Source organism: Aquarana catesbeiana, linkage group LG02 (assembly GCF_042186555.1).
Source record: "Aquarana catesbeiana isolate 2022-GZ linkage group LG02, ASM4218655v1, whole genome shotgun sequence".
In the NCBI taxonomy this organism is placed as follows: Eukaryota; Metazoa; Chordata; class Amphibia; order Anura; family Ranidae; genus Aquarana; species Aquarana catesbeiana.
In genome coordinates this window covers 328176679-328202259 of record NC_133325.1, presented here as the reverse complement: position 1 = coordinate 328202259, position 25581 = coordinate 328176679, and the positions used below count along the sequence as shown (strand labels likewise).

At 46.2% G+C, this 25581-nt stretch overlaps 1 protein-coding gene across 1 annotated transcript in view; it reads left to right on the top strand.

Annotated features, from left to right (window-relative positions):
• Positions 1 to 5884: 5884 nt before the first annotated feature.
• Positions 5885 to 25581, top strand: part of LANCL3 (LanC like family member 3) — a 121682-nt gene continuing 101985 nt past the window's right edge. Inside the window, exon 1 of the mRNA XM_073614823.1 lies at positions 5885 to 6553. Within this exon, the coding sequence (XP_073470924.1) occupies positions 6029 to 6553 (525 nt within the window). The 5' untranslated portion in view covers positions 5885 to 6028. The remainder of the gene's footprint in view (positions 6554 to 25581) is intronic.

Here is a 25581-nt window from a genome sequence, read left to right as displayed (position 1 = left end):
AATCACTTTAAAAAATGAATAAAAAACAACGCAAAGGAATCTAGATCACTGCGGAGTAGTTTACATGTCATGCAAGTGGATAAAAACTGGGCATCTCATACCATAGGGGGCCTGTTATGTCATACAAGGAGGTGGTGGTACTAACTGGCCATCTTATGCCATGCAATGGACTACAGAGTGGGCATCTTATGCCATGCAAAAGAGTGAAAACTGGGCATCTCATACTATGGGTGGGGGGCTCTTATGTTATACAAGGAGGTACTAACTGGCCATCTTATGCCATGCAAGGGACTAAAGGACTGCATGGCATCTCATGCCATGCACAATGGTACAAACTGGGCATCTTATACTATGGGGGGCTCCTAGAATATTCAAGGAAGAAGCTCATGCTGATTGGGTGAAACATGTTGGCTGTCATGACACCATGTGAGTGACGACCAGTCGTCAGTTCTATTGCAATCCTGCACATCTGCACATACTTAATGGACTCCCTGAGAACTGTGGCATCCATTTTAGGAGAGGCACGCTGAGTTGCTGCTATAGAGATCAGACCGGATGATTGACTATCGCTCCAGACCCAGAGCAAGATCAGAGTTACCATCCCTGCCCCTGACTGACTCCCAGTGCACTGCCTGGATGAGTAAGCCAGTGATCTCCTGTCATCACGGACGCAAGTCCACATTGCCAAAGGCTGGGTGAGTGGACCTGCCGGTCCATGATCTGCTTTACTAGTTCCACACTTTATATTCACAGGGAACTCTTGATGGTCACGCACAGTTTACTAACCTGATGTTCCACTATGGACTGTTTTCAGTGATATTGAGACTGTGTTAATTACACCTGACCTCACTGAAAACATACCTCTACGGCCCTCTATCTAGCGGGAAATTCGAGGCAGAGAGGACCCACTAAACAGCTCACTGTGACTGAATTTTTGCTGTCTGGCAAACGGTGACCCCAGGATCCCATTTTTACCTGAAATACTCATGGAGTCACACATTCACACATTTGCTCATATGAATCCAAACCTGGGCAGTAACTTGAACAATTAATCAGACATCCAGTCAATCGTTATTTAATCGAACAAAATCAGTGTATAACTCTATGGGCTATGACTGTGTCATGAGTTTATGAGCCGTTTTGACTGTTGCAGCTGCATTTTTGATTAGAAAACGTTGTCTTTTTAAACTCCTTTGGCTTAGGTGCTGGTGGTGGGAATTTTTTACCCATTTTTGGGTTACCATTTGTAATTTTGTATTAAAGTTCCCTTATTTCATGCTGCATGGTCCTTAGTAATCTCTTCTAGGTGAGGTCATTTCCCACCTTGTTCCATTTGTGTTTAGCTCTTTGACTACCTGGATCACACCTTGAATGGTGAGTCAGAGCGATTTTAAGGGATGCTGTGCTTGCTCATACATTGAGCTTTTCAGTGTTTATACCTTAGTGAGTTAGGACAATCTCTTTGTTTTTTTTTTTTTTTTGTTTTTTTGCAAATATACAAGGAGGTACTAACTGGCCATCTTATGCTATGCAAGGGACTACAAAGTGGGCATCTCATGCCATGCAAAAGGGTGCAAACTGGGCACCTCATACTATTGGGGGGGGGGGGGAGTTAAAAACTGGGCTTCTCATATTATACAAGTAAGTCAGACTGCTCTTGGTTTTGGTAATCATAGTTACATAGATTGAAAAAAAAAAAAAAAGTTCCATTCTGATAAAAAAAGATTAATAGATCGGGCCAAAATTAGTTGCTATCATTAATCTTCAGTGGCCAGTTTTGGATTTGGGCTAAATCGGGTTGCTGTCATTTACTTTCAGTGGCCAGCTTCTGATACTGTAACTTGCTTACCTATGAAGAACACCATGACCACCACTGATGCTTTTCATAGTGGGCAGCTTGGATATTGTATAAGTAACAAAGGATCTGCTTGCGCTCGGTAAGCTTCAAAATCACGTTAAAAAAATGAATAAAGAATAATGGGAAGGAATCTAGATTTGATTAAGGGAACATCAGCAGATGTGATATGAAGACGATGCCCAGGCAGATCATGGCTGTAATTGATTATATAGTAAAGTGTACATTATTCACACACGTAGTGAGAGGTGTGGGCAGCATAGTATATTAGCAGTCCAGTATATGAGAAGCCCAGTATATGAGTAGTCCAGTATATGAGCAGTCAGTGCAGTATATGAGCAGTCCTTATATGAGTCCAGTATATAAGCATTCAGTCCAGTACATGAGCAGTCAGTCCTGTATATGGGCAGTCCAGTATATAAGCAGTTCAGTATATGCGCACTCCAGTATATTAGCAGTCCAGTATATGAATCCAGTATATGTGCAGTCCAGTATATGAGCAGTCCAGTATATGAGCAGTCCAGTATATGAGCAGTCCAGTATATGAGTCCAGTATATGAGTCCAGTATATGAGCAGTTCAGTATATGAGTCCAGTATATGAGCAGTCCAGTATATGAGTCCAGTACATGAGCAGTCAGTCCAGTATATGAGCAGTCCAGTATATACGCAGTCCAATATATGCGCAGTCCAGTATATGAGCAGTCCAGTATATGAGCAGTCCAGTATGTTAGCAGTCCAGTATATGAGCAGTCCAGTATATGAGTCCAGTATATGAGCAGTCCAGTATATGAGTCCAGTATATGAGCAGTCCAGTATATAAGCAGTCCAGTATATGAGCAGTCCAGTATATGAGTCCAGTATATGCGCAGTCCAGTATATGAATCCAGTATATGCGCAGTCCAGTATATGAGCAGTCCATTATATTAGCAGTCCAGTATATGAGCAGTCCAGTATATGAGTCCAGTATATGCTCAGTTCAGTATATGCTCAGTCCAGTATATGAGTCCAGTATATGCGCAGTCCAGTATATGAGTTTAGTATATGAGCAGTTCAGTATATGAGCAGTCCAGTATATGAGTCCAGTATATGAGCAGTTCAGTATATGAGTCCAGTATATGAGCAGTCCACTATATGAGCAGTCCAGTATATGAGCAGTCCAGTATATGAGCAGTTCAGTATATAAGTCCAGTATATGAGCAGTCCAGTATATGAGCAGTCCAGTATATGAGTCCAGTATATGAGCAGTCAGTCCAGTATATGAGCAATCCAGTATAAGAGTGCAGTATATGAGCAGTCCAATATACGAGTCCAGTATATGAGCAGTCCAGTATATGAGCAGTCCAGTATATGAGTCCAGTATATGAGCAGTCCAGTATATGAGCAGTCCAGTATATGAGTGCAGTATATGAGCAGTCCAGTATTTGAGTCCAGTATATGAGCAGTCCAGTATATGAGCAGTTCAGGATATTAGCAGTTCAGTATATGAGCAGTCCAGTATATTAGCAGTCCAGTATATGAGCAGTCCAGTATATGAGCAGTTCAGTATATGAGCAGTCCAGTATATTAGCAGCCCAGTATATGAGCAGTCCATTATATGAGCAGTTCAGTATATGAGCAGTCCAGTATATGAGCAGTCCAGTATATGAGCAGTTCAGTATATGAGCAGTCCAGTATATGAGTCCAGTATATGAGCAGTCCAGTATATGAGTCCAGTATATGAGCAGTCCAGTATATGAGCAGTTCAGTATATGAGCAGTTCAGTATATGAGCAGTCCAGTATATTAGCAGTCCAGTATATGAGCAGTCCAGTATATTAGCAGTCCAGTATATTAGCAGTCCAGTATATGAGCAGTCCAGTATATGAGCAGTTCAGGATATTAGCAGTTCAGTATATGAGCAGTCCAGTATATGAGCAGTCCATTATATGAGCAGTCAGTCCAGTATATGAGCAGTCCAGTATATGAGCACAGTCCAGTATATGAGTCCAGTATATGCGCAGTCCAGTATATGAGTCCAGTATATGCGCAGTCCAGTATATGAGCAGTCCAGTATATTAGCAGTCCAGTATATGCTCAGTCCAGTATATGAGCAGTCCAGTATATGAGTCCAGTATATGCGCAGTCCAGTATATGAGTCCAGTATATGATCAGTCCAGTATATGAGCAGTCCAGTATATGAGTCCAGTATATGCGCAGTCCAGTATATGAGTTTAGTATATGAGCAGTCCAGTATATGAGCAGTCCAGTATATTAACAGTCCAGTATATGAGTCCAGTATAAGAGCAGTCCAGTATATGAGTCCAGTATATGAGCAGTCCAATATATGAGCAGTTCAGTATATGAGCAGTCCAGTATATGAGTCCAGTATATGAGCAGTCCAGTATATGAGCAGTCCAGTATATGAGTCCAGTATATGAGCAGTCAGTCCAGTATATGAGCAATCCAGTATAAGAGTGCAGTATATGAGCAGTCCAGTATATGAGCAGTCCAGTATATGAGTGCAGTATATGAGCAGTCCAGTATATGAGCAGTCCAGTATATGAGCACAGTCCAGTATATGAGTCCAGTATATGCGCAGTCCAGTATATGAGTCCAGTATATGCGCAGTCCAGTATATGAGCAGTCCAGTATATTAGCAGTCCAGTATATGCTCAGTCCAGTATATGAGCAGTCCAGTATATGAGTCCAGTATATGCGCAGTCCAGTATATGAGTCCAGTATATGCTCAGTTCAGTATATGAGCAGTCCAGTATATGAGTCCAGTATATGCGCAGTCCAGTATATGAGTTTAGTATATGAGCAGTCCAGTATATTAACAGTCCAGTATATGAGTCCAGTATATGAGCAGTCCAGTATATGAGTCCAGTATATGAGCAGTCCAATATATGAGCAGTTCAGTATATGAGCAGTCCAGTATATGAGTCCAGTATATGAGCAGTCCAGTATATGAGCAGGCCAGTATATGAGTCCAGTATATGAGCAGTCAGTCCAGTATATGAGCAATCCAGTATAAGAGTGCAGTATATGAGCAGTCCAGTATATTAGCAGTCTAGTATATGAGCAGTCCAGTATATGAGTCCAGTATATGAGCAGTTCAGTATATGAGCAGTGCAGTATTTGAGTCCAGTATATGAGCAGTCCAGTATATGAGCAGTTCAGTATATTAGCAGTTCAGTATATGAGCAGTCCAGTATATGAGCAGTCCAGTATATTAGCAGTCCAGTATATGAGCAGTCCAGTATATGAGTCCAGTATATGAGCAGTTCAGTATATGAGCAGTCCAGTATATGAGCAGTTCAGTATATGAGCAGTCCAGTATATGAGTCCAGTATTTGAGCAGTCCAGTATATGAGTCCAGTATATGAGCAGTCTAGTATATGAGCAATCCAGTATATGAGCAGTCAGTCCAGTATATGAGCAGTCCAGTATATGAGTCCAGTATATGAGCAGTCCGGTATATGAGTGCAGTATATGAGCAGTTCAGTATATTAGCAGTTCAGTATATGAGCAGTCCAGTATATGAGCAGTTCAGTATATGAGCAGTTCAGTATATGAGCAGTCCAGTATATGAGCAGTCAGTCCAGTATATGAGCAGTCAGTCCAGTATATGAGAAGTCCAGTATATGAGTAGTCAGTCCAGTATATGAGTCCAGTATATGAGCAGTCCAGTATATGAGTAGTCAGTCCAGTATATGAGTCCAGTATATGAGCAGTCAGTCCAGTATATGAGTCCAGTATATGAGCAGTCCAGTATATGAGTCCAGTATATGAGCAGTCCAGTATATGAGTCCAGTATATGAGCAGTCCAGTATATGAGTCCAGTACATGAGCAGTCCAGTATATAAGCAGTCAGTCCAGTATATGAGTCCAGTATATGAGCAGTCAGTCCAATATATGAGTCCAGTATATGAGCAGTCAGTCCAGTATATGAGTCCAGTATATGAGCAGTGTGATAATCGTCCTTGAACAGTGTGATGATCCCTCCCACCTCCTACATATGAATGTGTGGCTCCTCCCTTCCCCAGCATGTATATACTCTCCAGGCTCTGACAGCTTCATTACTCTTTAGCAGTCTCCTGACTATCAGCCTATCACCGGCTGTGTGATCTGTCCTTGTCCTCCCAGGACCATTGGAATCCGAGGTGGTCCATTATACAGGATCGGGGTCCTCAGATGGAGAACAAGCGCTGTTTCCCCAACCACTTCTCCGACTACAAGGGCAGCCTGGTGTCGGGCCAGGGCAGTGATGTGGGGGATGTGATCAGGACCATAGACAGCATCGTCCAGCAGCTGCCTGCCCAGGGCGGCCAGGAGGGGGGATTGTATGGGGGTCTGGCTGGGGTGGCATACATGCTGTACCATGTCTCCCAGTGCCCTGCGTTCAGCGCTCACAGGGACACGTACCTCCGCCGAGCCGGCTCCATCATCGAAGAGTGCGTGCTGCACTATGACCGGGAGCTGGACCGGGAGACCCGGGCGTCCTTCCTGCTGGGCGGTGCGGGGGTCTATGCTGTGGCCGCGATGATCTATAAGGCGGCGGGACGGGCGGACTACACCAAGCCGCTGGACAGGTTCCAGGAGCTGGGGGACGTGTGTATGCCGCTCGGCTTCCTGGACTGTGGGTCCGACGAGCTCTTCGTGGGCAGGAGCGGATATCTGTGTGCTGCCCTGGTACTCCGACACAAGCTGGACATGGAGGTATGGGGGACGGCTGGCATATACCCTGTATACCAAGGAGGCACCTCATACCATACAAGGGGGTACAAATGGGGCACCTCATACCATACAAGGGGGCACCTCATACCATACAAGGGGGTACAAACGGGGCACCTCATACCATACAAGGGGGTACAAACGGGGCTCCTCATACCATACAAGGGGGCACCTCATACCATACAAGGGGGTACAAACGGGGCACCTCATACCATACAAGGGGGTACAAATGGGGCACCTCATACCGTACAAGGGGGTACAAATGGGGCACCTCATACCATACAAGGGGATACAAATGGGGCACCTCATACCATACAAGGGGGTACAAATGGGGCACCTCATACCATACAAGGGGGTACAAATGGGGCACCTCATACCATACAAGGGGGTACAAATGGGGCACCTCATGCTATACAAGGGGGTACAAACGGGTCACTTCATACCATACAAGGGGGTACAAATGGGGCACCTCATACCATACAAGGGGGTACAAATGGGGCACCTCATACCATACAAGGGGATACAAACGGGGCACCTCATGCTATACAAGGGGGTACAAACGGGTCACTTCATACCATACAAGGGGGTACAAACGGGGCACACCATACAAGGGTGTACAAACAGGGCACCTCATACCATACAAGGGGGTACAAACGGGGTACCTCATACTATACAAGGGGGTACAAACGGGTCACTTCGTTCCATACAAGGGGGTACAAACGGGGCACACCATACAAGGGGGTACAAATGAGGCACCTCATACCAAACAAGGGGGTACAAATGGGGTACCTCATACCAGACAAGGGGGTACAAACAGGCCACCTCATACCATACAAGGGGGTACAAATGTGGCACTTCATACCATACAAGGGGATACAAACATGCTACCTCATACCATACAAGGGGGTGCAAACGGGGCACTTCATACCACACAAGGGGGTACAAACGGGGCACTTCATACCATACAAGGGGGTACAAATGGGGTACTTTATACCATACAAGGGGATACAAACGGGGCACACAATACAAGGGAGTAGAATCTGGGCACTTCATACCATACAAGGGGGTACAAACGGGCACCTCATACCATACAAGGGGGTACAAACGGGCACCTCATACCATACAAGGGGGTACAAACGGGGCACCTCATACCATACAAGGGGGTACAGATGGGGCACCTCATACCATACACGGTATGGTATGGGCATATCATACAGTACAAACCTGGCATCTTATGTTATGCAAGGGGGTACAAACCTGGCATCTTATGTTATGCAATGGGGCACAAACCTGGCATCTTATGTTATGCAATGGGGTACAAACCTGGCATCTTATGTCATGCAAGGCGGTACAAACCTGGCATCTTATGTCATGCAAGGCGGTACAAACCTGGCATCTTATGTCATGCAATAGGGAACAAACCTGGCATCTTATGTTATGCAATGGGGTACAAACCTGGCATCTTATGTTATGCAAGGGGATACAAACCTAGCATCTTATGTTATGCAATGGGGTACAAACCTGGCATCTTATGTCAAGCAATAGGGAACAAACCTGGCATTTTATGTTATGCAATGGGGTACAAACCTGGCATCTTATGTTATGCAAGAGGGTACAAACCTGGCATCTTATGTTATGCAAGACGGTAAAAACCTGGCATCTTATGTTATGCAAGGAGGTACGAACCTGGCATCTTATGTCATGCAAGGTGGTAAAAACTTGGCATCTTATGTTATGCAAGGAGGTACAAACCTGGCATCGTATGTTATGCAAGGGGGTACAATCCTGGCACCTTATGTTATGCAAGGGGGTACAAACCTGGCATCTTATGTTATGCAAGGCGGTACGAACCTGACATCTTATGCAAGGAGGTAAAAACCTGGCATCTTATCTTATGCAAGGAGGTACAAACCTGGCATCTTATGTTATGCAAGGAGGTAAAAGCCTGGCATCTTATGTTATACAAGGAGGTACAAACCTGGCATCTTATGTTTTGCAAGAAGGTAAAGACCTGGCATCTTATGTTATGCCAGGAGGTAAAAATCTTACATCTTATGTTATGCCAGGAGGTAAAAATCTGGCATCTTATGTTATGCAAGGGGGTATAAACCTAGCATCTTATGTTAGGCAAGGAGGTACAAACCTGGCATCTTGTGCTATAAAGGGTAATACAAACTGGGCACCTCTTTCTGTAAAAGGGTGTGCAAACTGGGCACCTCGTGCAACACCAGGGGTAAAAACTGGGCACCTCAAGTCATGCAAGGTGATAGCACAAGCAAGGCCTTCTCGTACTATAGAAGAGGCGCAAACTGGGAAATTTATGTTATGTGAGTACAAACTGGGCATCTCATGTCATTTAATGCAAAGGGGCACAAACTGTTCATTTCATAATGTGGGGGGTACAAACAGGACACTTTGTTGTGTACAAAGTCAAAATTGACATTTCATGAAATGAAACGTGCACCTCATTATACTATAATTATGTATAAACTGTGATTCTTATTTTCTGAATGTGGGTGCAAACTGAGAATCTAGTGGTATATAATGGGTAAATGCTGGTCATCTTAGTACAAAAGAGTATTTTATATTATACAAGGACATGAAAGCTATTTGAATACACAATGGCCCCGTCTAAATGCATTGGAACGTTTATTATGTTCCCAAAATGAGGATGTAGATACAGCAAAGGGGTGTGTGTGTATATCTTTACATCCATCTCTGATCATTTTGCAAAAACTGCTCTGTGATTGGTCAGTGCCTGTTATGTAATTTCCACACATCCCTAGACTACTTTGAGGCTGGATTATACAAATCTGTGCTGATTCTTGCAATTTGTTGATGTTATAGCTGTGTATAAGGGGAAGATTCAATGCTCTGATAAATGAAATCAGTATTAATGCTTGATTTTCATCTTGCCATGGTTACAGATAGTTACAGAATACGGTGCAGTAAAAGTGATCTATTATTAGAATTGGGGATACTTAAACAAATATTGGCTAGATACAAAAAGGCATGTATATTCTTATATGAATCTTGGTGTGCTTACCAGATCTGTGCAGCAATCCAGCAAAAAAAATAAAAATTCCACTATGCAGGAGCTTTCCGTAATTAAGACCAGTCACTGCTACTCCCTGTCCTTGTGCAGAGTGACTGGTCCTAACTCCGCCCCCTCATCTAGTTTGTAGTAGGTAGTCTTGCTGGGCCCCTCCCACAGCTCTGCTCTCTGTGCAGTCATAGTGATGATGTCACTGCTACTTTTACAAGGTATTATTTGGGTTTGCAGAGACATTTAGTGCACAGAAAGTGGATTGTATATCCTTTGTGACTATGGAGGTATTTACTTATATGAAAGTGTTTGTACCAGAGTTCAGCTTTAAAAATCAGTTTAATACATTTATTTAAAAAACAAGAATGATCTAGATTTAGGCCATATGGACACATTAAATAATATTGAACATATTGCTCCAACCATGGACAATTTTTTAAAAGAACCAAGTAAAAAAATGCAAAAAATAAAAACTTCAAAAAAAAAAAAAGGTTACTTTTTTGAATAACTGCACAGAAACAAGGAAAACAATGTAACTAGATTATGTGAAATGTTATAGGTTCTAAAAATTTTCACAGGGAGTTTGATGAGTACATAGGAACATTACTAATCTGGGTTTTTCTGTGGCTGTCATCCACCACCAAAAGATTTGTCACATCCCTTACAATGGCCTCCTGGTAAGCATTATCAAATAACTGTTTATTCAAGAAACCTTTTGAGGTGCGTACATAGATAGGTCCATGCAAATATAATATTCCCGTAGATCGCATATTTGCCTAGGCAATCTATAACCACAATAACACCATGCGTGAGTATACAATAACTCTGTAACAAGCAGAGTGCCTGAGAACAGATAGGAACACAAGAAGCTAGGTACATAATTTAAAAATGATACTTTGCAAGTAGTAAGGAGTGGGGTAACATGAAGAAGGAGAAAGGAGGGTAGGTGGGAAGGGGATAGAGATTCCCAAAATGCTCAAAGAAGCCTGAAGAGGAGTGAACCAATTACTTTGCAACTAAATGTACAACATAATAGCAAACCACCCCAACCTATAACTATCCTTTGTAGCTAGGTACACATGGAAGGGCGACGCACATCACAAACAAACAAAACATTTCCCGGCACACTTACCGACCAGCCTTCAAACCTACCAAATTGGCCCTGTCTAATAGTTTGCGTTAAAGACATAGGGTTTTACTTGCACACATTTGCAAATACATGCCAAAGCCACAGTGCCCATGTCTAGGAACCTCTGTATATACTGCGGTCCTAACTCTAAAATTTACAGAGCCTCCATAGTAGGATCACATATATCAATGGATAGGTTAAGGGCAGGTGTGCCTGGAGGGAGCCCGACCTTCCTTAAAGGCACAGGGATGCACGTGACGCCCAGCAATAGCACAATGGCAGCAAAGGCATCCAGTGTGTTCCTGCACCCAATTTGACCAACTGTACAAAAAATTGGCAAGCACCCCAATCTCTTAATAGCCTGTGCAGCAAGGTGTACATGGAAGGGCAATGCATATTGCAAACAAACTAAAGCACGTAAGGTGGGTGAATAACTATAGGCCTGCCAGCACGTCCATGTGGCGCTAACTTTCCCAGCGATGGGAAATGGCAACCCAAGCTTTTTTTTTGTTTTTTTGTTTACAAACGTTTTTATTAAAGAATTATATAAAAACAGAAAGTGTACAGGCACTTGACAAGATATATGTTACATTCACAAGGTAGGATAACTTGTACAGTTACATCTCTCATGTGGTATATAAACATAGTGAAAAAAAAACAACCATTTATCCCATGAGACGGGAAAGAAAATAAAATAATGATAAGAGAAAAGCAAAAAAAACCTAGAAACCTTGATATCTAGACCATACGACCAGAAAGGTTGTAGTATCATGTGTATAAATTGCGAACCATAGTACTAAAATGTACACTACCATGTGGTCATCATATTTGCTCCTGATAGTAGTCATGTTCAATCAGACTGAGCAGCAACTTCAGGAACCGAGAGATCCCCAACGCACTCCAGTTAACTGAGTGATGAGGGTTGCTGTGTTATTCCATATAGGTTCTAATACCTTACAACTCCAGAATGTGTGCAAGAGTGTACCCCTGTCCTGACATCCTCTAAAACATGTGTCAGGAGCCAGTGGGTACATCTTATGTAGGCGATCAGGAGTGTAATACCAACGGGTATGCAATTTAAGGACTGTTTCTTTAATAGATATAGAGCGAGTGCATTTGTGCATTTCTACCATAGCTTGCCAGTCTTCCTCTGGGAAATCTTGAGCGGTCTCAACCTCCCAACCTATCATTGCAGAAGATTTTGAAGGGGTATTACAGTCATTGAGAAATCTGTATAAAGTGGAAATAGTCCCTCTCTCTCTGGAAGTCTCATCACATAAATACTCAAATGGCGTTTTAGACAGATCTATTTCTCCACTCAATGCCTTTGAGTAAAAATGCCTTATTTGTAGATATTGATAAAAGTTTAATGTACTAAATGCGTAGGTTTGCTGCAAATGTGCGAATGAACAGAAGGATGCACCCTGTAGCAAAGATTCAAAGGTTACCAGCCCATGTTCATTCCATTTGTGAAATAGTTCCCCGGTTCTAAAAGCTGGGAGAAATGAGGGTTCACCCATAAAGGATGATAGGAGTGGAATGTCTGATTTTAGCTTAAATTTTTTCCAGTAGAGAGACCAGAGGTAGAGAGACTGCCCAACAACAGCATTCAATGAGGCAATATCTGATGGAGATATTGAACTTGACCAAAGAAGACCTGGGAGGTAATACAGAGCCACTGAGATACGCTCAAATTGTAGCCAAGGTATGGACGTGGGGGGGGACATGCCATTGTTTCAGCTGAACCAGACGAGATGCCAGGAAATACTTCCAAAGGTCAGGGCATCCCAAACTGCCTCGCACCTGAGCTCTATATAGCAATGGGCGGCTCAATCTGGGCTTCTTGTTTTGCCATATAAATTTGAGGAGATCTGATTGTATTAATTGTAAAGTGGAGCGGGAACCCGAGCTACTTTTAAGCAGTGCCGTAATATGCCCTTAAGTTTGGAATTTGGACCCAGGGAATTTTGGAAATGGACCCAGGAATCATCAAAAGCAGGGCAATGTTGGGAGATGGCTGAATATTGGATATATAAAAAGAATTGTAGGAGAGGGATACAAGTCTGACAGAATAGTGAAATCAGACAGCATCCCCACCAGAGATAGGTGCCCTAGGTTTCTTCGCATCTCCAGCATATACTAGGGGTAGAAGGAAACACACTGCTGGCTGAAGCTCTTTTCTTGGAAATAAGAAGACATAGAAGAAGGTCAGTATGGTGGCCTGAATTTATGGGAGGAGCCTGGAGGGTATTTAAGCAGCCCACTCGTCCATACTCATTGTCGGTTCCAGTGCACGGTTTGTTACGTCACCAGGTGGACTCTTCAGCTCACTGCATGTTCATTAGTCTGTTGTTCCCGGGTATGAACGTTGTGGTTGCTCATTCGTGGTTTGTCGATCAAGTCTTGCTCGCTGTCACAGGTAGGAGTCGTTACTTTGCATTCGCATCTTGTGCGAAACGTTGCCATTCATTGTATCCCCCATATCGTGTTCAGTTCCTGCCATGGGACTTACGAATCGTTCATACACGGTCCCCCCCTGTTACTTGCCAAAAAATCGAGTCATGTTGTGAGCGTCATACATGGCGACACACCACACTTTTCGGATACGTTGCATACCCGCTTCAGACTGATGCGGACCCAGTTGCACGGCCACTGTCACAGGTAGGTTTCGTTACCATGTTTTCTCATGTCAAATTTGTAGCCACTCGCAGCGTCATCCATACCATGTGTTCGGATCCCGCAGTCCAACTTACGAATCATTAGTATGCACTTCTCTCATTTTTTACACCTAACTTGTTCTTGCCTCATGCACAGCACCATGCCACATCTTCCCGATAGGTTGCACCCTGCCACAGTCAGCCACGAACCACTTGCATGGCTCATTGTCGCAGATAAAGATTCGTTACCACTCTCGTTATGTCGTACCTATTCCTTACCATTCGTTGTCTCTCAGGTCGTTCGTTAGTTCCCCCCTACGGAACCTATGAATCAGTCGGATGTTGTCCTTATTCCTTGTACTACCCGCTTAGGGGTTTGGTGAAACCGTTAAACAAGCCGGGTGCTTCTATCATTTTCTCACCAACCCAACTCCCATTCGTTAAACCCCTGCATTCTCGCAAAACCATATCAACAGCCTGTCACTATTGTTGCGATCCTTGCAAAACGCAATATCGTCTCAGCTACCCCTCACGAAAAAAAATAAAAATATATAATATATAAACCCCCCTTTGCCACCAATGAGTCTCGGCCCAACAACCTGACACTCATATGAGACCCTTGCAAACGCAATACCGTCTCAGCAGCCTGACACTCGCAGAGACCCTTGCAACCACACAATATTGTCTCAAAACAAACCTCATACTCATTGACACCCTTGCAATCACGCAATATCATCCCAGCAGCAGGACACTCACCTGGATCCTTGTGACCATGCGATATCTTCTCAGCAAACCAGTCTGAGGCCCTTGCAACCACGAAATACCATCTCATAAACTAACATCACACACATCGAGACCCTTGCATCCATGCAATATCGTCTCAGCAAACCAGACTGAGGCCCTTGCGACCATGTAATGTTGTTGTAGCACACCAGACTGAGACCCTTGTAATCATGCAATTTCGTTACAGCAGTCTAAAACATTCATAGTGACCTTCGCAACCACGCAACGTTAGCTCATCTCCAGTAGCGTCAAAACATCCTGGGCACAAACCAGATTACATACACACCACAGGACACCCATTCAGCCTCGCGTACACGTAGCAACATCCAGTTATACATTTATCTTTAGTGGCGTACTGGTTACTCATCATCCTCTCTCTTTTCCTCAGGTCAGTTGAGTTCAGGTTTTTTATCCTACACCAGGTTGGTCGTTTCTCCCCAGGTAAAAAAAAAATAAAAATAAAAAGTGTATATATATATATATATATATATATATATATATATATATATATATATATATATGGAAGAACATACAGTCGCATTCCACCAGGGCTAATAGCATGGCAAGGGTAGGTTATTTAACATACAGAAACATACAGGTTACTCTTATGTAACCCTTATCGCAGGTTTCCAGTCGACCCAGTCTCGATCCGTGCCAGGACCTCACTGCTAGGGCGTCGCTCAGGTGTGTAATTCACGGATCTTTCTCCAAAACCCAGTCACTGTGCCCCACTTTCCTTCTATCCAATACTACATCTCTACATAACACTTGCACCCCTTTATTTTTTATAGTCAGAGTCACGTCACAGGCTGGCAGTGATGACCTCACACCCGCCCCTCTGTCACCCTCTACGGGCTCAGAGAGTGGTAGCCTGCAGTCCCTCCGCACTTGGACCATTCCCAAGATCATAGCTGTGCTTAGACGCAAGGTCATCCCCTACCCTACGGCCAGTAAGGCAGAGCTATTCAGGCTACTCTTCCCGCCAACAGCTGCTACATCACCCATCGCCCCTCAGGCGTCCTTGCAGTCCATATCCAGGACCATCTCTCAGCTGCACTCCATGGTCTCCTCACTGTCCACAACAGTTACTGACGTGCAGACCAGAGTCGCAGCCCTGGAGGCTCGCCCTCCCATGACCCTCCCTGACCCAGACGTGGTCATGGCACTGGCATGCCCTCCTGCAGGTATGCCAGAGTCCTCTTTTACCATTCTCCCTGCTCACCTTGTCCCTGCCAGCCTCTTGAAGGACATTTTGGAGGGCAAGGACATAAATTTAGCATCTCTGCTGAATTCGGTGCAAGAAGTGGCTGACAACAGAGCATATGCATGGGGGGATGTCTCAGTGGTAATTAAGTCGAAAGACCCCTGGCTCACCCACAAATTTACAGTCACTGAATTTGTTTTGGCTTTTGGGATGTTCAGGGAAGTTGTCTGCTCAGCTGCCCCCAACAGGAGGGAATGTTATGGAAATGATTAAGAGCTCCAATCGAGCCCAAGGTTATCTGCTGCTGTCTCTAATTTGAAAGTGTTGATATGCATGCATATAAAAGTAAACACTCTGAGACACGCTCAGCTCCGTTACTTCTTACACTTCTAATTTATTCAAGGCGGTGCTAATGTTTTATACACACAAATACGTCATTGCTATGTTAGTCTAATAGGTACATCTCATTGGTTAAGATAGAAAAAGAAAATGGAGAATCTTCATAACGAGGTCTGGCTGTCTTTGGTTTTATCTTCAGTTCCGCATTCTTCTGATGTGTGGGATGTAGGGGGTACCCGCCATCTTGAGAAAATATAGGAACAGAGCAAACCTGTATACTTATATAATGAGTAAGGAGAAAAATATGTATGCACATAAGAAAATAGACATTTTCAGATTACTATTATTATTATCTACATCACATTCCTTCACAATCCCCCTAAAATGACTATTTTCTCTTTTCTGTCCATAATACTAAAGGTCCTACTTTTAGCCTGGCCCTTCTCCTCAGCAACTCTTTTTGGCTGTATATAGAATTGGGCAGCAACTGTTCACTTCCCTCCTCGATACAGCTGGAGAGGTGCAGTCAGGCGCTATCTATCCCTGTAACCCTATAGGATTGTGAGATTATGGACAGGGAGTGACTGTAGAGGAGTGAAGGGTTTGTCATCTTCCATCATAAAGGGGTCCTCTTCTTCTTGGTGGAGAAATGTAGGTGTGCTATTGTCTACAGCCTTGTTCATTAACTTTTTTACAAAAGGTAGAATACAGCATACAATCAGGGCTAAAAGAACCAGGATTATTAATACCGTTACCCCTATCTGGGCGAGCACCTTCTGCCACCCACTCATCCAGCTAAAATATTGGTCCCATGGGTCTGTGATACCTGAGTTCTTCTTCAACTCCAGTGACAGATCTTCTAATTTCTTTATAGCTAGAGTAACCTTACCATTTGGGCCAATATTATCAGGGATGTATGTGCAGCAAGTTCCTGTTTTTTTTATGATTTTACAAAACACCTCCTTTCCCAGTTAGCACCATGTCTAAGGCCATCAGGTCCTGGAATGTCATGTAGGAAGTGGGGGCTAACTGGTCAGCAATTCGCTGGAGGGCATTTTTAGTGTAATTTACAAATCTCTGTTGGTTATAATATGTGTAGTGTCAGGTCACCTAGAGGCTGGGTGACAGATGCACACCGTTGGGATCAGGAGTGCACCGCAAGGTAGTGGACCCTACGGGTGACTGCTGCAGATTGAACCCTGGGAGGTTCGGGAAGCAGGTCTACTGGATCACTGACACAGATCCCACTGGGAGCTAGAGCATAGATTCCCCAGGGCGCGGAGTCTAAGAGCCAGCAGGTGTTCACCAGAGCCTTTAATGGTAAGGATGGACTGCGCTGCAGTCTGGCTCCAGGTCGCGGCCCCCAGGGTCTCACAGCTCACGCTCACGGTAGACTACAGGAGAAGAGGAAGGAGGCAGCAGGCTGGAACAACAAGGAAAGTAAGGTACAAGCCAAGGTCGGTAACAGGAATCAGATGTAGGAAACACAGCAAGTACACACAGAGGCTAACACACAGTGGTTGATCAGCACTGCTGGCTTGCAGTGCACAGGTTAATATAGGGTTCCCTGATAGGGCCTGGGGTGGGGCCATGCTTAGAGGAGAGGTTACAAAAGCAGTCAGGTGAGGGTCAGCTGGTCTCTAGAGATGAACACATGGAGACAGGTATGCTGATCGACAAACTCTATTGCATAACCATGACATGTAGTTAATCCAATCTACATTCTTGCTGACAGTTTTTATGGGGATCAGAGACTCAAAATCAGCTTTTACCTGGTCCCTGGCTTTAAATTCATCAAGTACCCCCCTTGGGACCCCTATGGCATCTATGTATACATGAGGGTCAAAGCTTCCGGAGAGAGCTGCTCGCTTCCTCCTCTGACTGTGTGCTGGGTCAGTGTATGTATCAGGGGTATCTTTGGTTAGGATATGGGGGCTTTCTATTTTCATCTTTTTTGTCTAATGCACTCTGTGGTCGCCCGCCCCCACAGAAACCACAACTCTGTCCCCAGTAACTGTCTGTGTGGCATACATATATGTCCTTACCGTCAGGGATATCACTGTACCAATGGCATCACCATGAAGGGTCAAACGGACAAGGTACTATGTCACAGTAATCTAAGGTAAAGGTGGTCACGTGTACCTGAAGAGTTACACCAAAACGTAATTATGTTATCTTTTTTGTGATGGCCACCTCCTGGGCCCCTCCCCCCTAGATCAAACAGAAAAAGGATATGCAGCGCCCGAAAACACGCTCTCCTGCAGTGATAAGCGTGCATTCAGGTGTTCTTCCTGGCCAACTTGACTGAGGTGGCTGTGGTCAGCAAAACTTGGAATGGACCATCATAACTTGGCTCAAGGATCTCCAGACAGTAGTTGGTGTGTTCCTGTATCTAATTCAGGATCTGGAATGGAAGAAAACACCTGGACATGCATTCAGGTTAATTCTCGTGATAATGTGGTTACATAATTAGTCAACACATCAGACTGCAACTGTAATGCCGCGTACACACGGTCGGACTTTCTATCCTACTTGGTCCGGCACACTTTCCGACGGACTTTGTCCGCCAGGTGCGCCGGACTTTAAAACGGACGGACTTGCCCACACACGACCGGACTTTCCGGCGGGCTAAGTCCGCCCGTCTTTCCGACGGACTTTCGCCGGAGTTACGGCGGACTTTCAGAATGAACGGACTTGCCCACACACGGACAAGTCCGTTCATTTTGAACGTGACTCAGGTGCGACGGGACTAGAAAAGGATGTCAATCTTGCCGCTTTTATCGGCGAGATTGACACCTTGCGAGCCCCGTCGCGGGGCATACCAGGCCCTTAGGTCTGGTATGGATTATAAAGGGAACCCCCTACGCCGAAAAAACGGCGTGGGGTCCCCCCTAAAATCCATACCAGACCCCGATCCGAGCACGCAGCCTGGCCGGTCAGGAAAGGGGGTGGGGACGAGCGAGCGCCCCCCCCTCCTGAACCGCACCAGGCCGCATGCCCTCAACATGGGGGGGTGGGTGCTTTGGGGGAGGGGGGCGCCCTGCGGGGCCCCCCACCCCAAAGCACCTTGTCCCCATGTTGATGAGGACAAGGGCCTCTTCCCGACAACCCTAGCCGTTGGTTGTCGGGGTCTGCGGGCGGGGGCTTATCGGAATCTGGGAGCCCCCTTTAATAAGGGGGCCCCCAGATCCCGGCTCCCCACCCTATGTGAATGAGTATGGGGTACATGGTACCCCTACCCATTCACCTAGGGAAAAAGTGTAATAAAACACACTACACAGGTTTTTAAAATATTTTATTAAACAGCTCCGGGGGGGGAGATCTTCCTCCGGCTTCGGGGGTCTTCTTCCGGCTTCGGGGGTCCCTGCGCTTCATCTTCTCCCGGCGTCTGGTTGGTTCTTCTCCCGGTGTTCCAGTTCTTCGGCCGGCTCCTCTGCTGTCTTCAGGTAGCTCTCTTGCCAGCAGAGGTCCGGACTCCTGGGCTTCTGGGCTTCCGGGCTTCTTCTCTTCTCTTCTCTTCTCTTCTCCAGATGTTGACACGACGCTCTCTCCGGCTGGACTGCTCTCCGAGGGCTGCGTTGTGACTTATATAGGCGGAGACCCCGCCCCCTTTTGATGTCACAGTCCCTGGGCATGCTGGGACTGTGACGTTTTAGGGGGCGTGGTCACTGGGTGATGTTGACCACGCCCCCTAAAACGTCACAGTCCCAGCATGCCCAGGGACTGTGACATCAAAAGGGGGCGGGGTCTCCGCCTATATAAGTCACAACGCAGCCCTCGGAGAGCAGTCCAGCCGGAGAGAGCGTCGTGTCAACATCTGGAGAAGAGAAGAGAAGAGAAGAAGCCCAGAAGCCCAGGAGTCCGGACCTCTGCTGGCAAGAGAGCTACCTGAAGACAGCAGAGGAGCCGGCCGAAGAACTGGAACACCGGGAGAAGAACCAACCGGACGCCGGGAGAAGATGAAGCGCAGGGACCCCCGAAGCCGGAAGAAGACCCCCGAAGCCGGAGGAAGATCTCCCCCCCGGAGCTGTTTAATAAAATATTTTAAAAACCTGTGTAGTGTGTTTTATTACACTTTTTCCCTAGGTGAATGGGTAGGGGTACCATGTACCCCATACTCATTCACATAGGGTGGGGGGCCGGGATCTGGGGGCCCCCTTATTAAAGGGGGCTCCCAGATTCCGATAAGCCCCCGCCCGCAGACCCCGACAACCAACGGCCAGGGTTGTCGGGAAGAGGCCCTTGTCCTCATCAACATGGGGACAAGGTGCTTTGGGGTGGGGGGCCCCGCAGGGCGCCCCCCTCCCCCAAAGCACCCACCCCCCCATGTTGAGGGCATGCGGCCTGGTACGGTTCAGGAGGGGGGGCGCGCTCGCTCGTCCCCACCCCCTTTCCTGACCGGCCAGGCTGCGTGCTCGGATCGGGGTCTGGTATGGATTTTAGGGGGGACCCCACGCCGTTTTTTTCGGCGTAGGGGGTTCCCTTTATAATCCATACCAGACCTAAGGGCCTGGTATGCCCCGCGCTCGCCGCAATAGGAAAATGTGTTTTTCCTATTGCAGCGAGTGCGAGATGCAATACCCTGCCCTCGTGTTGTATCTGGTCCGTCGGACCAGCATACACACGAGCGGGCTTTCCGTCGGACCAGCACACACACGAGCGGACTTTCCGCCCGAAACTGAGTCCGGCGGAAAGATTTAAAACTTTTTTCAAATCTAGGTCCGGCGGGCTTTTGGGAAAAAGTCCGCCGGAAAAGTCCGCCGGCGCCTACACACGGGCGGATTGTCCGGCACACTCTGGTCCGCCGGACCAAGTATGCCAGAAAGTCCGACCGTGTGTACGCGGCATAACTGTTGTGGAAAGTAACAACCAAGTCTGGGAGCTGAACCAAACAAAATTTCATAAGGGGATAGGGCATGTTTCCCCTGGGGGTGTGTCTGACACTGAACAGGGCAATGGGCTAACTGTCTGGCCAACTCATGTTAGTCTCTTGGGCCATCTTTAACATCCTGTTTTTAGTGTCCCATTCATCCTTTCTACCTTCCCGCTACTTTGTGGGTGGTATGGGATGTGTAGTGTCAACTGAACCCCCAGTGCTGCCCAAATCTCTTTAGTAAGGGTTGCTGTTAAGGCTGGTCCCTGATCTCTCAATATCACCTCTGGGACCCCAAATCTACATACTATCTCACTCAGTAGTTTCTTAGCTGTGGTCCTGGCAGTCATGACCACTTCCACTAGGGCGTATTCGAATCTGCCACTTCTTGGCACTTGAGAATGATCAATTTGCATCCTCTGGAATGGGGTATAGGGCTTTTGCCAGGTGCTTCTTCTGTGTTTCTTCTGTGCATCCTGGGTTACATTTGGTGCAGATAATGCATTATCTGCAGAAGTTGTCAGTCAGTGGAGTAACTCTTGGTGCAACACTTGTTGATGAGAGAGTTCATAAAAGTCTTTGTCAAGTGGGCAGCTCCATGTGCCCATTGCACCACAGCTGGGTACATACTCCTGGGTAGACAAGGCTTCTTGTTGCACTGGAATAGTCCATTTCTGATAGTTGCTCCTCTCCGTTTCCAGCTTTCCTTCTTATCCGGACTTGTTGTTTCCTGTAGTTCTTTTAGATAAACTCTGTCCACTGGGAAAGTCTGTAAGGTAAGCACGGGGTGGTCTTCTTCTACCACCCTGCTGTCCACTTCCCGTGGACCACCAGCTGTCTGTTTGGCAGCTGAATTGGCTAGATGATTGCCTTAAGCTTCCTTTGAGTTCATTTTGTCGTGTGCTTTACTCAGAATAGTCACTTGGGTTGGGAGAAGCAAGGCATCAATCAAGTTTTCACAGGTGTTCCTGCAGCCATCAGGAATCCTCTGTCCTAGATAACACCATTATCATGGGCAATGCTGAAAGCATATCTTGAGTCCATATGAATGTTGGCTCTTTTTCCCTCTGCCCATTTACATGCTGTAGTAAGTGCTTACAGCTCTGCCTCCTGTGTAGACATCACCGGTGGTAAGGCTTCAGCTTGTAGAACAGTGTTTTCAGTGGTGACCGCGTGTCCTGTGTGGTCATGGGGTGACAAGTCAAGACTCTACTCCTCCTCCTCCTTTCCCCCCTCGAGAAGTGGAAGAAGGGTGGTAGGGTTCAGTGTTTGACAACTTAATAGAGTAATGCTGTCCAATAGGAGGGAACACAGGAGTCTCAAGTGTCTAGTAGTGGACAAGTGTTTCGGCTGGATCTTGGTTGAATATGGCAACAACGTCATGGGGAGCAAGCAGAACGAGGCAGTGTCCGAGGACCAAGTTCAAAGTTTTGTCAAGCAAGGCTTGTGTAGCAAATCCAGCTCGCAGACACAATAGTCCTCCTCTTGCTACCACATCCAGCCGACAGGAATAATATCCTACGGAGCGTAGGCTGATGCCGTGTGATTGGGTGAGTACACCTGCAGCATGTCCCAGACGTTCGGATACAAAGAGCTTGAGCGTTTTGTCGTAGTCTGGGAGCCCTAGCGCCGGGGGTGGCGCACTTAAAGGCTTCAAACTTTAGATATTTCTTCAGGAAACATCTGGAAGGGGTCTGATTGCAGAGCATCAGTAGGAAGGCTTCTGTAATCCATGCTCTGCACTAGGAAATTAGTCCAAGGAAAATGACAGGTGTTGAGCACCACTGCAATTTGGGCTTTGAGGCTCTGCAGCCCTGGTTGGCAAGATAGCACAACAGGCTTTCTGAGGTGACTTCAACAGGGGGTAAGTCAGCTGCACAAAGGATAAGGTCATCAACATGTTGGAAGAGAATCACTTCCGGGTGTTCCTCTTGTCATGTGTCAAGGATGATAGCCATAGCTTTTGCAAACTGGCTTGGAAAGTTCTGTGCCCCTTGTGGCACAACTGTTTAGGTATGTTGCCGTTTCTTTCCGTGGATGAATGCAAAAAGGTACCAGCAGGAGGGGTGAGGGTGGACACTGAAGAAAGCGTTTGTAAGGTCCACCTCTGTGAGGTATTTTGCAGTCAAAGGCATCCACAGCAGGTACCTGGTTCTCCTTTAGGATTCTCTTCTTGGGGTTATTGTGGTTTCCGGGGCAATGATGCGCCCTCTTTTAGCTTGACTGAAACTGGTGGCACCTTTAAGTGACCGTTGTCTTCCGGTCCTGTGGACCATAGGCACGCAGGGATTCTGTCAAGTACTTCCTGCAGTATTGAACTTGAAGTTTTTGCTTCATTAAGTATCATCAGGAGAGGCAGAGAACACAAAGCAGATTAGTCTTCTAAAGATAGGGGAGTATGTAACTTCATCCCCCCTTCAGGCGTGTCCTGATTGAGGCCTGTAGTCTGGACAACACATCAGCTCCTAGTAGATTCAAGGGACATGTAGAGGACACCACAAATCTGGCAAGCAAATCAGGAAGTGGACTGGAGCGGGGCACCCCATCCATTCCTACGCAGGAAACATCAATAGTGGAAAGGAAAGAATTATTAGGCAGGTTCACCGCCCTCAACACACTTTTGGCTGCACCCCTGTCAATGAGGAAAGTGGTAGGTTTTTCGTCTGGGACATCTTGGGGCTCTGCATTCTTTTCTGAAGTGACCCCGTTTCCCACAGTTGTAACAGGTGATCCTTTCCCTGGTATTGGGCAGTGGTGGTGGACTAGTGTAGGCGGGATCTTCGTCATGGGTTACAATGAGGGGCGTTGGTTTTTTACCTTTTTGATTTTCTATACCTCTGGTCACCAACAATAAATCAAACATTTTCATTGAATGGTATTCAGGGCGGGCCACCATCAGGCCTTTTCTGATATCCTCTCTGAGCCCTGAAACAAAAGCAGTTGATAACATGTGTGTGTGTGCCTTTATGAGTCTAGCATGATACTTCTTCACAGACTCCTCTTTATCTTGGGTAATATCTTGGATTGTGGTGGTCTGATCCGTCAACTTCTCCTTTGCCCAGTTGTGGAGTTGTGCACAGAACTCCACGCCTGAGGTGTAGGAAGTGGCACTTGTCAGGCAGGCATCATTGAAGGCCATCTGCATGACTGGCCAAAAGACATATCCTGCTTTGATTTGGCATAGGCTGATCAAGTCTCTCCAGGCAGCTGAGTAAGTTTCTTGTATCTGCACTATCCTGTGGTAGAAGGGAATTGGCTGCTTCTCTGGGTCAGGCAGACTTGTCACTAAGGCCGCTGCTTGTGATAGAGTAAAAACGACATACATCACTGGTGCCCCTTCTGGTAACCGAGACTGTTGTTGGGGCGGGGGCTGGCAAGAGGCACTGTTCCTTACGGTTGCCAGCATGTGTTTGAGATCCTCTCGGAACTGAGAGTCTGGAGGCGGATTGGGGGTTAAATCAGTGGGTGGCCTTGCTGCCTGCTGTTGGGCTTCCCACTCAGATGCTTCTTCATCATTAACATATCCGGCCTGGGAATGTGATGCTCCCGTATTGGGGAAGACAGGTGTGTGGTATGAACCATCTTGGTTTAAAACAGGGAGGGCTGGGTACAAGCTGTTTAAGCTTACTGGGTGTACCAAGATGGCCGCCGGCAGGATGTGCACTGGACTGGGTAGAAAGTGAAGGCATGGGTGCACTAAGATGGCCGCCGGGCTGAGTTGTCACAGTGGGTTGTGCTTGGGTGGTGAGAAAGGAGTGGTTGTTAGACGGAGGGCAGTGCTGTCCCTCCCCTCCTTTGTTTCAAGTTCCAACATATCATCAGCTCTGTGATACACATACATAATACAATCGCCATCTTTCTTAACTTCCTTTATCCAATTTTCTTTATCACACAGGATTTTTCTCCCTGTTTCTTCAGCAACATAACTTTCGCCACTTCTTTCAACTTTGTTAACTATTTCAACATCTTCTTCTCTCCTTCTTTGCAATATCACTTTCTTTTCTCTCTCTGTTTCTCGGCTAACGGCTTGAGAGGAGAATACGTACAACCAAGGGGTTAATATTTTTCTCAGCGTTCTTTATCAAAAATTCCTTCGGTGGGGGCCCATACTGCGCTCCTAGCTTCTACTGTTTGCTATAACCCTGTAATGTACGGTTAATCTCAGAACAAGAACAAACACGTCAGGGGTAGTGAGGAGCAACGGCCCGCGATTCAACAGATCCCCCGGGCAGCCCCCCATAGACCTTAACCAGTCCCCAACCCCTCTCGTGTATAGCAAACAGTAAACCACAAATACACTCACGACAGGACATTACACCTGCCACTCTTCGAACTGCAAAATTTCAGCAGGCTAAGATAACCACAAGGGCAGACCACCCTGCAAAAATGAACCCGTTTATAGACTTTTTTTTTCCAGCTCTACACCAAGAGGCCGACAACTCGTCTTGGGGTGAGACTTCTGTAACACTTTCAGACTGCAAAGCCAGCAGCTGGGATAACCCTCAAAGGTTTGTCGAACCCAGAGTAACCCGTCTATAAACGCTTGCTACAAGGGAAACCATCTCATACCAGAGGCCGAAAGCTCATCTGGAGATGAGACCACCCATTCACACATGTAGCACTTTTAGACTGCTGAGTTTCGTAGCCCAAATAATGGCAGACAGTGAACAAATACAGTCAGCAGAAACCCATTGACAGGTTCGTTAAAACAACCTCAGGCGAGGAAATACCTGCCTCTAAGACAGTCTCAGCATACCGACAGAATCCAGACGTCAACCGAAAGATAAGAGAGTCGTACAGTGGTAAGAATATAAATCAAACTTACCGTACTGTTAGGGCTGCGCAAACCCCACTCTCATCAATCGATTAACGCCCGAATGCTTGTCGCGGTATAGCTTCGACTGTAGCCTGAGGTCCCGGGTTTCGGCACCATCTGTTATGGAAATGATTAAGAGCTCCAATCGAGCCCAAGGTTATCTGCT